Raw genomic sequence first — 14,426 nt, forward strand, 5'->3', positions numbered from 1 at the left:
CGCTGAGCTTCCGGAATATATATTCTCTCATTCTTCATTATGTCTGGGAAGTTTTCCTCTAGTAATTCTTCCACAACTTTTTCAGTGCTTTTACTTTCTTCTTCCTGTCTCTGCTTACAGACATGATCCCTCTGACATCAGCAATGATGATCCCTCTGACATTAGCAATGATATTCCTGGTGGCATGACCTCTTCTTAACCTAGTTTGAGTTTCTGCATGTTCTCTCTCAGTGTAGTGCTGTAGTAATTTTTGATTGATCTTCAGCAATATTTTGCTTACATTAATGATATTTGCTTACATTAGTGATATTGTTTAATAATTTCCACGTCCTGCTGGATCACCTTTCTTGGGAATAGGAACAAATACAGATCCCTTTCAGTCAGTTGGTCAGACAGTTGTCTTTCAAATTTCTTGGCACAGACTAGTGAGCATTTGCTGGTTTGCATCTGTTAGCTGCAACATGTCAATCGATATCCCATCAATTCCTGGGGTCTTATTTTTAGCCAGTGTCTTCAGTGCAGCTTGAACTGCTTCCTTTTTTACTATTGGCTCTTGATTGAATGGTACTTCTTAAAATATTTCAGTGTTGACTCTTTTTGGTACAGTGAATCTGTATATTCTCTCCATCTTCTTCTTTTTTTTTAGTTGATTTGCTTCTAAAGCGTGTATACATTGTCTCCATCTTCTTTTAATGCTTTTTGGATCATTCAAGATTTTCCCCATAGCATTTCTCAGTATGGCCACTCTAGACATGAATCTGTTTTTCAGTTATTTCAGCTTGAGAAATGCTGAGCAAATTTTCCCCTTTTTATTCTCCAATTCTAGATCTCTGCACATTCCATTACAGTAGTTGTTTTGTCCTCCTGAGCAGCCTTTGAAATTTTTTGCTCAGAATTTTATTTCATCATCTCTTTCCTTTGCTTTTGCTTCTCCATGCACTTGTGTAATTTTCAGGATCTCTTCTGACATTAATTTTGGTCTTTTCCTTCTCCTCTGCCTTTGTAATGGCCTTAGCTCTCTTCATGGATATCCTTGATGTCATCCCACAATTTATCTACTCTTGGATCATTATTATTCAATGATTCAAATCTATTCTTGAAATATTTTTAAAAATTCAGTTGGTTTTTAAATTCTAGGATAATGTTGTTTATGTTTTATTGAATATGCAAATATATTTGACTGTATTTGATTGTCATAACAAGTTATGGCTAACAAGATCTTTTCGATCACTTGCTGTGCGTCGGAGAATTGGACAATAAAGAAGCATGATGGAAGAAGAATAGATACCTTTGAGTTGTGGTGTTGGAAAAGAGTACTAAATATTTAATGGACTGCCAAAAGAACAAACAGATATGTTTTGAAGAAAGTACAGGTAACAAGCACCTCAAATTAAAGGATGGCGAACTTTATCTCATGTATTTTGTCCATGTTTTAGGAGGAGTTATTCTATGGAAAAGGACATCATGCTTTGAAAGATGGAGAGCCAGTGAAAGAGAGTAAGAACCTCAACAAAATAGATTGACACAATGACTGCAGCAATGGGCTCAAGTGTGTCAGAGATGATGATCATGATGGTGATAATGATGATGGCAAAGGATAGGAGAGGATTCAGATCTATTGTTCATAGGATCACTATGAGTCATATTCAACTCGGTGGCAATTGTAACAACAACATTGATTAAAATAAAATCCACATATATCATGTGGTGGTTATAACTTAATAATTTATTTTTACAGGCATGAAGTGGGGAGAGCAAGCAACATTTGTAGTTTTTATAAATTTTCTGCCAAAGAGGAGAACTTGAAGCACTTATTGCAGAAGATCAAAGAATATAATCTTCAATATCAGTTGCATCTCAATGTCAAAAAACAAAGATTCTTACCACTGGACCAATATGATAAATGGAGAAAAGATTGAAACTGTCAACAACTTCATCTTACTTGGATCCACAATTAACACCCTAGGTATCAGCAGTCAAGGAATCAGGAGACATATTGCACTGAGAAAGTCTGAAGTTAGGGACCTCTCCAAATTGTTGAAGAGTAATGATGTTTGTTTGAGGACTAAGGTGCATCTGATTCAGGCCGTGATCTTTCTGATAACTTACTATGCATCTGAGAGCTGGACAATGAATAAGGATGACAGAAAAATTGATGCCCTTGAGCAGTGGTGAAGAGCACTGAACATCCCATGAACTGCCAAAAGAACAAACAAATATGCCTTAGAGAGGGTGCAGGCCGAATGCTCTTTGGAGGCAAGGATGGTTAGGCTTTGCCTCACATGCTACAGACATGTTGCTAGGAGAGGAATATAATTTCTTGTAAAGGTAGAGGGCCAGTGAAGGAAAGAAAGACCCTTGACCAGGTGGATTGACATTGTAACTGCCACAATAGGCTCTAATGTATTAGGAAGTGTGAAGATGGCATAGGATAGGATAGGATTCAGATCTATTGTTCATAGGATCACTACGAGTTGTACTCAACTTGAGGGCACGCAACAACAAAAAAGAATTAAACATTAACATGGTTAAATTGGTAGGCTGTGAAGATGACAGTTAAAGAAATTAATTGCTTCTAGTTTTATTAAACATTATTGAAATAAAGAGAAAAACATCCGTGTAGGCTCACCTTAACATTTTTTTATCATAGTTGAGGCCTAATAGTGAGTCACAGGAGTCTATGATTCGAAACAGATAAGTGATTTAGTGGATACTTTTATAATAAATAATTAGATACAAACCAAAATGCTTCTAGTGTTCTTTCAATTCTCAGATCTTTATCATTTAAAGATGTTGACTTCTCCTTACTCACATTTATGGGGCCAGGCTGCTGCTGCCCCGTGGAAGAAAATGAAAGATCTTTTCTCTAGTTTGAGAAGGAAATTTTTAGGAGCTTTAGGGTCATCATTAAATCTGGTTCCACAGGCAGGTAGATGATGAGAGCAGCTACTCAGAGTTCCCACCTGCAGGAAGAAGGTATGTTTGTCAGAAGATAACAGAGGAGTTTAGGGGCATTAAGGGGTGTAAGGGAAAGAAGAAAAGAGAAAACACTTTCACTCAGGGAACCAGGAATTCCAGAGCTGACCACTTTCATTCCGGAAGATTTCCCTTCTCTGGATTTCCTTCTACTTTGCTGGCTGCTCCACCTTAGCTTCCTTTGCCGACTCTTCTTTCCTTGTTAGACCTCACAATTCCAGCTTTATGCTGAGTGTTCTTCTCTTTTTCCATGTTATTTTCCTAGGGGATTCTAAACCAATCCATGGCTGCAAAGATTCTCTATGTTGATAGATCACAGGATTTTATACCTAGGCGTCATTCCTTATAGATCCACTTGGACAGCTAACCAATATCTCAAAGTTAACACGAGAAAAGAGCACTACTGATTTTATTCCTACAAATGCCACTCTCCCAGCCACTATCACGACTACCACCACTCTGAGCCTTCGCCATTATATGCCCAACCCTACTTCCTTGATCCTCTCTTTCTCCCACTGATCCAAATTATAAGTGCAGTTAGCACTGCCTCCAATATATATTTTTAGTTTGAAAATTTCTTACCACCTCCTCTGTTATGCACTTAGTCTGCATCATCAACAGTTGCCACCTGGGTCATTGCAGCACTTTTTTAAGTACTCTTTTCTTCTTCTCTTCTCTAGAAAACAAAACAAATAGTTGTCAGAGCAATGGGACAGCCCTGCTCCAAAGTTCTCCAGTAAAAAAATTTAAAAAAAGAAAAAAAACTAAAAAAAAAAATAAAACAACCCCAAAGTTCTCCAGTAGGTTCCCATAACACATAGAACAGTCTTTAAAGTCATTAAAAATAACAGCAGTAACAACACATCAGGTGCCAACTAGTCAACTCTGATTTATGGTGACCTCATATGCTCCACCTCAATATTCAGGAGCCAATCATAATGAAGGAGGAAGTGGAAGCTGCATTGAAGGCATTAGCAAAAAATAAGCCCTCAGGAATCAATGGGATACCACTTGACTTGCTTCAATCAACAGATGCAGCCCTGATGCACTCACCAGTGCATTTCCTGGCTTACCAGGAAGGAAATTTGAAGGATAGCTGTCTGGCCAATGGGTTGGAAGAAGTTCTTATCTGTTATTGTTCCCAAGAAAGGGTATCAAGCAGAATGTGGAAATGTCAAACAATGTTATTAATAACCCACGCAAGCAAATACTGCTGAAGAGAACAGTACATTGATAGGGACCTGTAAGAAGTTCAAGCAGGATTTAGAAGGGGTCATGGCATCAGGGATATCATTACTGAGTTAGATGGATCCTGGTTGAAAGTAAAAAATACTAGAAAAATGTCTACTTATGCTTTAGTGACTATGAAAAGGCATTTGACTGTGTAGATCATAGTAAGCTATGGTTAACATTGAGAAGAATTGGAATCCCAGAGCACTTATTGTACTTATGTAAAACCTATACCTGGACCAAGAGGTTGATGTGCAAAAAGAAGAAGGGAATACTACATGGTTTAAAATTAAGAAGGAAGTCCATCAGAGTTTAATTCTCTCTAGATACTCATTCAATCTATATGCTGAGCAAATTTTTTGAAAAGCTGGACTCCATGAAGAAGATCAAGATCAGAGAAAGACTCAACAACCTGTATTACACAGATGACACAACCTTGCTTGCTGAAAGTGGGGAGGACTTGAAGCACCTGGTGCAGAAGATCAAATAATACAGCCTTATACATGGATTAAATCTCAACATCAAGAAAACAGAAATTCTTACTACTGTGCCAGTAGGCAACATCATGATTTATGGAGCAAAATTGAAACTGTCTATAACTTCATCTTGCATGGATCCACAAATAACATCCTTTGTAGCCGCAGTCAGGAAATCAGGAGTACAGAGAAAGTCTGCGGTTAGGGACTTCTTCAAATTGTTGAAGAGTAATGATGTCAGTTTGAGGACTAAGGTACATCTAATTCAGTTCATGATCTTTCTGATAATTTGCCATTTGAGATTTTGGCAATGAATAAGGATGGCAGAAGAAGGGCTGATGCCTTTGAGCTATGGTGTTGGAGAAGAGCACTCACCTTCCTATGGACTGCCAAAAAAAACAAATCTATCTTGGAGAAGGTGTAGCCAGAGTGCTCTTTGGAGACGAAGATGATAAAGCTTCATCTTTCATACTTTGAACATGTACTAAGTAAAGATATTCCTTGGAAAAGATCATCATGCATGGACAGATGGAGGGTCAGTGAAGTAGAGGAACACCCCAATGAAATGGATTGACATGACTTCCAGACCATAGGAAGTTTTCTGAATTCTTACCTTAGCAGGCTGGTTTGAATTTTAAATAAGCAAATGCATTTAACATAAACCTTGGCACACAGTAAACATTCTATTCAAATTCGTTATTGTTATATGCCATTGAGTTCCTTGCGACTCATAGCAACCCTGTGTACAATAGCTCTAAGTCCTGCTCTGTCTTTAGTCAATTGCATTGTCTCTGGCACAGCTACTTCCATTACCCCAGTCACTGAGTCAATCCATCTCATCCTGGGTCTTCTTCTCCTGCATTGTTATCCATCCTTCCAAGCCTGATGTCCTTCTCCAAGGACTTGTCTCTCCTGGCCACATGCCCAAAGTATGTCAGACGGAGCTTCAAAATCCTTGTCTCCAAGGAGTAGCCTGGTTTCACCCTCTCCAAGACAGACCTGTTTGTTCTCTTTGCAATCCATAATATATTCAATACTCTTCTCCAGCACCACAGCTCAAAAGCTTTGTTTTTTTCTTTATCATCCTTAGCCATTGTTCAGCTCTCTGATGTATAGCAAGTAGTTGTGAAAACCATGGCCTCAATCAGGCACACCTTAGTCTCTAGGCTGACATCATCGCTCTTAAGTACTCTGGAGAGGTCTCTGACAGCAATTTTTCTCAATGCAGTTTGTTTTTAGCTGTTGTTTGTTCATTGTTATCTGTTGTCAAATAGGTTCTCATCTTGCAGTTGACTCCATTCATAACAGAACAAAATACCACTCAGTCCTGGGTCATCCCCATGATCAGCTGCAGATTAGATCACTGTGATTCATAGGGTTTCATTTGCTGATTTTTATTTTAGTCTGTCTTTGTCTGGAAGCTTTACTGAAACCATTTGACAGCACACAAGCTCCCACTTTCAGATGGATGGTCTTTGTTCATGGGGGGCAATGGCTGGTCAAGGTTTCCACCAAGGAATTGAAAAATTCTACCACAGAACCACTAGTGTCTTCTCTTAGCAATAATCATCATTTATTAATGTTTCTGCTTGTTTTAGCCTAGATGTCAAAGTCATAAATATGAGTTATACCTTTTATTCTTTCCCTTCCCATACCCACCCACTGCCATTAAAATCCAGTTCAACTTAGGAGAACCCTCCACTGGGTTTTGAGGATCATATATCATTGAGCAGGTGACTATTCATTTTTCTTCCACATGAAGATTGGTGGATTCAAATCACCAATCTTTCGTTTAATAGTCCAATATATAATGCACTGTGCCAACAAGACTTTTTTCCTTTCTCTTTATTGCCCAGTAATTACTGTAATCCTATATTCATTCATGTTTATAGCTAGCCATATTAACTCCATAGATTTTAAAACTGAAAAGGTGAGATGAGACCAATAGCTGCTTTCCCATGCCTCTGTATTAATTTGTATTAATTACTGTGCTTCTGAGTCTTGAGACTACTTCTGGCATAATCGGTCTACTGCTGTTATTGGTCCACACGTTTTGGATCAATGTTGATTGTGCTTTGGCAAGACTTTGTGCTAGCAGACAGCAAGGCAGCATGGTCGTGCTTGGATGCTACTCCTGCTGCCTCCTCTGCTTTCTTCCAAGGCTGAATACTGGGATTGACTATTATGACCTTTAAGGATAGTGGCTTCTTTCTCCTTCATTAATATCACAGCTTACACTCATCAAAGGAGAAACCAGAACATTGTTCAGTGGGGGGCTTCTATGTGACAAAATCTTTTTTGCAATTATTGTTGCCTGCTCTTGGATCCCAGATTTAGTAACAAATGGAAATAAGGCAAGGTAAAAGTGAGAATGCACTGGACCTTAGTTTCAGAATTTCTGCCAGTATACTAATTGCTTTGCAATATGTGAATGATTTAGTGGAGAGTAGGTTAGTTTTAGGGAACTCTGGTGGCCTAGCGGGGAGAAGCTGAGCTGCAACCCAGAAGATACTCGGTTCAAGGCCACCAGCTGCTCAGCAGAAGGATGGGCCATCTCCTTCCATGAGATTAACTTCTGATGAAAACCCGCCAGAGGGTCAGCTGTGGGTCGGTGCTGAGTCTATAGTACACAACAAAAACAACAGGTTAGTTTTGTAGACTAAATGAATATTACACCAATGTCTTCAGTGTACGGCAATGTGTAAAATTAGTGATACCATAGAGCATGAAGTAGTCCTTAGTAAAGTCAGCCCCTCCTTTGTAAAACATGTTATTGATTTTATTTCATTCTGAAAGTCACTTTTATTTGCCAAGTTGTACTTCTTTCTTCTTCGTCCAAAAAGAAATCAAAAGTTACTTTTACTAACACTGTACCTTCATTAGTTACTATTAATTTTTCTAGGCTTGTAATGCTTTCCTTTTTGTTCAAAAAGAAAGAAAAATTTTAAAAAGATGCCAAGAATTAGAAAAAGTAAAAAACATGATTACTTTGTGGATATTCTTTGTTCAGGATCTCTTTTGGAAAGCTGATAACTACATTAAAAAATACACTTGCTCGACGAGTTCACTATTTACCTACTTGCTCATTCATCGCCAAAACAAATTTTACAAATAAACAAAGAAACACATCATAATCATCCATGGAGACATACCTAGTGCATAACTAGTATAAAGTATGTTCCAGTTCTTATATAAATGTTGGCTAGGTCAATAAAAATATATACTTTATCAATATTCACTTGGCGAGATTTATCAGACAGATGTCTAATTGCTTTGTTGTTGTTGTCATTAAGTGCCGTCAAGCCACAGGAGACTCATAGCAACCCTATGGAGGAGAGTCCTCGACGCTTGGGTGCCTTTCATCCTCTCTTCAGGTTCATAGGGTTTCCGGAGGCAAGCTATTATGTAAGTGGATGCCACTCCCCCTTCCAAGCTTGTTAATCAGGGAGTTGCGACTCAACGGCACTTAAGAACAATAATATCAGCATAGAGAGAGAGATCAGCTGGCCCAGTGGACAGAAAGCGATGCTACCAAGCCAAAGGTGGGTGACTTTTAATCCGTGGCCCTTGGGCCTGTCTTTAATTATTTTTGTTCAGACATTCCTCTAGGTCGTATAGCCCTGGTATACAAGTTGCCATACCACGGTCACTTTTGGTTGCTGTGAGGCTGAACACTGTGACACTGATATGTCAAATGCGTGAATGCTAATTGTTTTAGTAGCTTTAAAGATTGATTTGTATTCGGGGGGGAAAATTAAGGGGACAAAAATAGGTTTAGTTTCTTTTGAGTGCTTGAATGGTGTCTAAAAGTCATTGTTTGAAGGGGGGGGGTGCAACTTTGAGTTTTATTTCACAATTTTCTCCCACTGTATCAGAGACCTGTTGAAACTCCTTTCAGAGTCATCAGCATTGATTAAAGGGCATTAAAGAAATATGACAACTAAATGAAAAGTCAAGGAGCTTTGGTGGTCTTGTGGATAGAGTCACATTTCCTGCCAAACCAAACTCAGGCAGTTTGAATTCAGCAGCGCCTCTGCTGGAAAAAGGAAAGAGTAACCATTAGCAGCCATCAACGAAAGCACTTCACAGCTTTGGGTCCAAAGACCACAACCACCTCCTTCCTCACAACTTCATCTGTCTGTAAGATCCTTTCCAGTTCATTTCATTAGAGGGGTTCCCCACCCCCCACCCCAGCCTCAGCCGAATTCCACTTCCGAAGGGTGGGCCACCACTACTTCAGACCTTGAGGAGGGCCGCACATGATGCAAGAGGACCTCTAGTCTTCTGGTAAGTTTTCAGATTGTAAATTGAAAAGCAGTTTATTTAGGCCCTCCGGCCCTGCCACCTCCCTCATCATCGCGCAGTAACCGCGCATCTCCACCTCCAGGAGCCGCTCGGAGGCGGGCTTTCCGCCCAGAAGCGGGACTCCCACAGAGATGGCTTCTCGTGGCGTCGTCATTTTTCTCCTCGCTGCTATTCCCATCTTGTGTTTAGAGCTCCGGCGTGGAATTCCACATCTAGGAATTAGAGATCTCATATTGCTTTGTGGCCAAATTTTCTTACTACTTGCTGTTCTTACTTTAATAATTTCTGTGACTACCTCATGGCTTAAATCATTTAAACGTTCCCAAGTCTGTCTGAAAGGTGAAGAAGAGGAGGAGAATGAGAAAAGGCGAAAACTTGTGAGAAAACAACAACAAGAGATACAGAGTGAAAAGACCAGCAGATACTTAGAGGATGTTTTAAAACCTTCCCAGGAAATGAAATTGAAAAAACTAGAAGAGCGTTTTTATCAGATGACTGGTGAAACCTGGAAGTTAAGCAACGGTCACAAACTTGGGAGCGGTGAAGATTTGGTGCTTGAAAATGCAAGTCTGGCATCTTTTGAAACTTCAAACAGAGAAGCAGCAAAGAGACGGAAGTTGCCTAATTCTGGCACCAGAGTTACAGCACCTGTTGAATGTCCTCCACAGAAGAAGGTTCTTGATTTACCTGAAGAACCACCTGAAACAGCTGATGAAGTAGTTACTGTTGCTCTTCGGTGTCCAAGTGGACGTTTCCTGAGGAGACGGTTTTTTAAGTCTTGTCAGTCACAGGTCTTACTTGACTGGATGATGAAGATTGGTTACCACACATCCTTATATGCCCTTTCTACTTCCTTTCCCAGAAGGCCTCTGGACATGAAGGGAAGTTGGACACTGGAGGACATAGGAATAACTGTGGATACTGTACTCAATGTGGAAGAGAAAGAGCAAAGCAACTAATTGAGAAAGGAGAACTACTTGTTCTACATAAAATCAATTGTGCTTTGCCCTTACAGGCAATAAAAGATTCAGCTAAAATTATACTATACATTTAGTTAAAGCCAAAAAAAAAAAAATAGGTTTAGTTTCTGTGTGCACATCCCTTACATTTGTACTGCAGCAAACACTGCAAAGACCTTCCACATTCATCAGTCTGTTCAGTCCTTAGAACAATATTGAAAGGTGAGAATCTGAAGGTCAGACTTATGGAATACTTAGCTGTAAAAGACTTTATATTAAATTAAAGCAAAGCAAAACAAAAAGATCATTGAAACATTCTTGTACAATGGGCCTAAATGTAGCATCTCCCTTGGAATACACTTTCAAGAAAAAGCACAAGATGGTCTGAAACCAAAACCAAATTCACGGCTGGCAAGTCCATTCCGACTCATAATCAGTCCTGCAAAATATAGTAGAACTGCCCCACAGTGTTTCCGAGGCTGTAAATCTTGATAAAGCAGACAGCTACATCTTTCAGAGATCCAATGGTGTGTTGGAACCATTGACTTTTTGGCTCAAAGCATTTTTTATCATTTTGCCTCTGGAGCTTCTTCACAAGGATTGTTGTTGATAGGTTCCATTTGGTTAACTCCAGCTCATATTGACCTTATGAACAACAGATCCAAATTTTGCACTGAAAAATGCTGCATCATCCTCACAACCTCCACATTCTCAAGTTATTGTCATATCATCTCACTGAGTATCTTCTTCTCATTTACTGACCCTCTACTTTCCCATACATGATGTCCAAGAATTGATACATCATGATAAGACACTCAAACTATATTAGAAGGCATTTCATAATCCTTGTCTTCAAGGAGAACACTTGTGGCACTTCTCCAAAACAAATTTGTTTGTTCTTTTGGCAATCCATGATGTATGTTCAATATTGCTCACCAATACCACAATTCAAAGACAATAATTCTTTGGTCTTTCTTATACATTGTCCAACTTTCAGTTCCTTAAGAAAGAACTGAAAATAGCATGACTTGGTCAGGTGCACCTTAGTATTCAAACTGATATCCTTACTCTTTAGCACTCTAGGTATGTCTTTGGTAGTAAATTTACCAAATGCAATTTGAAAATCCAAAACAAAATCCAAAACACATTGTTTGAATTCTTGTCTGCTGCTACCACAGCATCCAAGTAAAGAAAATACGTAACAACTTCAAACTTTTCACCATTTGTCATGATGTCACCTATTAGTCCAGTGGTGAGGACTTTTGTTTTCTTGAAGTTTGGTGTAACATATATTGAAGGCTATAACCTTGATCTTCTTCTACAGATGCTTCATGTCATTTCTTTTGCTGTTTTGTTAAGAGGGGGTATTCCTTGGAAAAGGGCATCATGCTTTTAAAGGTGGAGGGTCAGCTCAGCAGAAGAAGACCCTTATTGTGTGTCTCCCTTCGATGGATGAGAAGGACGGACACAGTGACTGTGGCAATAGGGTCAGCTGTGTTAGAGATGGTGAGGTTGACTCAGGACAGGGTAAGGGTCAGAGCTGTTGGTCATAGGGTCACTGTGAGTCAAGTTGACCTGAGAGCACCTAACCACCACCACCACATCAGGCAGAAGAGAACATCACTTCCAATAGAGTAAACAAACCATATGCATTAGCATGATTCGTTTTGGATATGTAAATAGAGAGATGATTTTTCTACCTTGGATAAAGTTATTTTAAGTATTCTTTCCTAAGGAGATATAAGAGTATATGGCTTGAGTTTTAAGGCTACAAGAATTCTTATATCAAGTGTAAGCCAAAAGACTTGATGACACTACCCAAGGTTCTTCCGTCACTTCAGCAGTAGGTATTCCCCAGAAACAAAATTGAGTGCTGGAACACAGAAGGGAGAATACTGGGAGCCTGGAGCCTGTAATCTCATTATCAATAGCTGGTATATTATAGCCATAGTGACCTACTGTTTTAATATTGCATCACACTAGGTTGTTTTTCAAATACATTGTCTTCAGCCTGGAATTACCTATTGGAAAAATTCATAGGTCCTGCTATTTTTATGATGCTGTGTTACAGACTAAAAAACTTTTTTCTAAAATCTTTTTTCTTTACTCAGGTAGAAGCCAAAACAAACAAAAATCAATAGCTTTCCAGTTTCCTACTCTCCTTCTATTAAATCTAGAAAGTTAAATAGATAATATCTTCATATATATATATACACAAAGATGGATAAAAGGAGATATTACATTGCTAGATGATTGTTGTAGTTGTTGTTAGGTTGACTAAGACTCCAGTAACCTTATGAACTATGGGTTTGAGCCCTGCCCTACCCTGTGCTACTTTCGCCATCCCTAATGTAAACTTGTTGCTACAGTCACTGTGTCAATCCATCTTGTTGAGAGTCTATCTTCCTCTCTTTTGCTGAACCTCCACCCTTCCAAGCATGAGACTAGCCCTTCCTAAAAGCATGATCAACGTATGTGTGATCAAGTTCCATCATCCATGCCTCCAAGGAGCACCTTGGCTTCACTTTTTCCAAGACTTATTTGCTTTCTCTTTTTGCAGTCCATGGGATAGTCAGTAGTAGTCTTCAAGAGTACAATTCAAAGGCATCAGTTCTTCCTCTGTTATCCTTTTTCATTGTCATAGTTTTATTTTTCATAGTGCATCATTTCAGATGCACTAGATGATTAGATGAATATAGAGAATGAGAGGTGAATACATAAAAGTATAGATAAATAGACGAAAGAATTAGAAAAAGTCTCATGGAAAAGATATTTGTTGAGTATAAGGAGTCCTAATCTTGAGTCTCCTCATAGGAGACTGTATGCAGAGCAGATTATCCGAGAGGCTGGGTTCTATGAGGAGAAGCATGGCGTTAGGATTGGTGGACGATCTATCAACAATCTGCGTTATGCTGATGACACAACCTTGCTCGCTGAAACTGAGGAGGACCTCATGCACTTACTGCAGAGGGTCAAGGACGGCAGCTTTCAATATGGACTGAGGCTCAATGTCAAGAAGACAAAAATTCTCACCACTGGACCAATCGGTAGCATCAGGATGGATGGCGAAGAGATTGAGATTGTTCACAGCTTCAGTTTGCTCGGCTCCATGGTCAACACTCGTGGCACCAGTAGCCAGGAAATCAAAAAAAGTATTGCGATGGGAAAGTCTGTGGTTAGGGGCCTCTCCAAAATACTCAAGAGCAACAGTGTCTCTCTGGAGACTAAGGTCCGCCTGATACACACCATGGTTTTTGCAATCACATGTTATGCATCAGAGAGTTGGACAATGACTAGGGAGGATAGAAGGAGAATTGACGCCTTTGAGCTGTGGTGCTGGAGAAGAGTATTGAATGTACCATGGACTGCCAAGAAAACAAACAGATTCATCGTAGAGAGGATTAAACCAGGCTGCTCCTTGGAGGCAAGGATTCTGGGGCTTCGTCTGACATACTTTGGACAAGCTGTAAGGAGAGACCGGTCTTTGGAAAGGGACATCATGCTGGGTAGAGTAGAGGGACAGCGCAGGAGGGGAAGACCCTCTATGAGGTGGATTGATTCAGTGACTGGGGCACTCGGGATGGGTGTATCAGAGGCAATGAGATTGGCACAGTATAGGGCACGGTTTAGGGCTGTTGTACATAGGGTCGCTATGAGTCGCAAACAACTCGAAGGCACATAACAACAACAACAATCTTGAGTCTGTCACTAAGTCATTAGCTGGCTGACAATTTCAGTTATTCTCTTGATTTCCTTATCTGCTGCTATAAAATAGGGGAGTTAACAATCAGCAGGTTGGGCCATACTGGTAAGTTCAAGACTGAAAATCTCTTCCTGTGTGATTTATGGCCTCTAAAAAGCCATTGAAAGATCTGATTGCTTTCCAAACCAGTTATCACTGCCCTTGCTGGTCTCAATTTCTCCTTGTTACTGAATTGCTAGGATTCTTGGTGAGAGAAATGATGTTATTATCTGCACTTCCCAATCTACTCCAGTGGTGCCAATATTTCTAGGAAATGAGAGGTTGGTTTAGCACATCTGGGACCACATGTTGTCTAGTTTCCTTCTAAGTAAACTCATGACTCACCATACATAAAGATAGTCTTATAAACTTGCCCCTCCTGATATATACTATATGAATATAATCCAAAAGCTAATCTTTCTAAAACCTGAGGAACAGGCTGGTTTTGTAGCTTCTTGTTTGTGGTTCCACCCCACCTCCAATCCAATTAAAGGTGCTCAAATCTGTAAAAATAATTGTATTACCTTTCAGAATTGTTATAAAGATTAAATCAGGTGGGGTTTCCCCCCTTTTGTCCTTTGTAATCTTTTGTATTCAAGTTTTTCTTGTACTAATTAGCATCCATGTACTTCATCCTTTAGACCTTATTCTGTCCTCTGGAGCCAGACAGAAAGGATAACCCATAGAGCATCGAGTTGTTTGTGACTCATAGTGACTCTATGTACAAGAGCCCTAAAC

At 39.6% G+C, this 14,426-nt stretch overlaps 1 protein-coding gene across 2 annotated transcripts; it reads left to right on the forward strand.

Annotated features, from left to right (window-relative positions):
- The first annotated feature begins 9,118 nt into the window (after positions 1–9,118).
- LOC102853551 (UBX domain-containing protein 8-like) lies at positions 9,119–9,946 on the forward strand. 2 transcript variants are annotated; one of them, XM_006898956.1, is made up of 2 exons: positions 9,119–9,404; positions 9,534–9,946. In XM_006898956.1, exons 1-2 carry the CDS (start codon positions 9,119–9,121, stop codon positions 9,944–9,946), a joined length of 699 nt encoding a protein of 232 aa, XP_006899018.1. The 2 variants fall into 2 exon arrangements, with proteins under 2 accessions (XP_006899018.1, XP_006899017.1); XM_006898955.1 differs by having other exon boundaries at positions 9,119–9,227; positions 9,327–9,946.
- Positions 9,947–14,426: the final 4,480 nt, after the last annotated feature.

This window comes from Elephantulus edwardii, unplaced genomic scaffold (genome assembly GCF_000299155.1).
Source record: "Elephantulus edwardii isolate Elephantulus edwardi_28Jun2011 unplaced genomic scaffold, EleEdw1.0 scaffold00242, whole genome shotgun sequence".
Taxonomy (NCBI): domain Eukaryota; kingdom Metazoa; phylum Chordata; class Mammalia; order Macroscelidea; family Macroscelididae; genus Elephantulus; species Elephantulus edwardii.

What these genes read in the sequence shown, in the direction of transcription:
- LOC102853551 (XM_006898955.1), top strand. Translation starts at nt 9,119, where the DNA reads ATGGCTTCTCGTGGCGTCGTCATTTTTCTCCTCGCTGCTATTCCCATC. An exon ending in TAGAGATCTCATATTGCTTT is followed by an intron (nt 9,228 to 9,326) that starts GTGGCCAAATTT and finishes TCTGTCTGAAAG; the next exon opens with GTGAAGAAGAGGAGGAGAAT.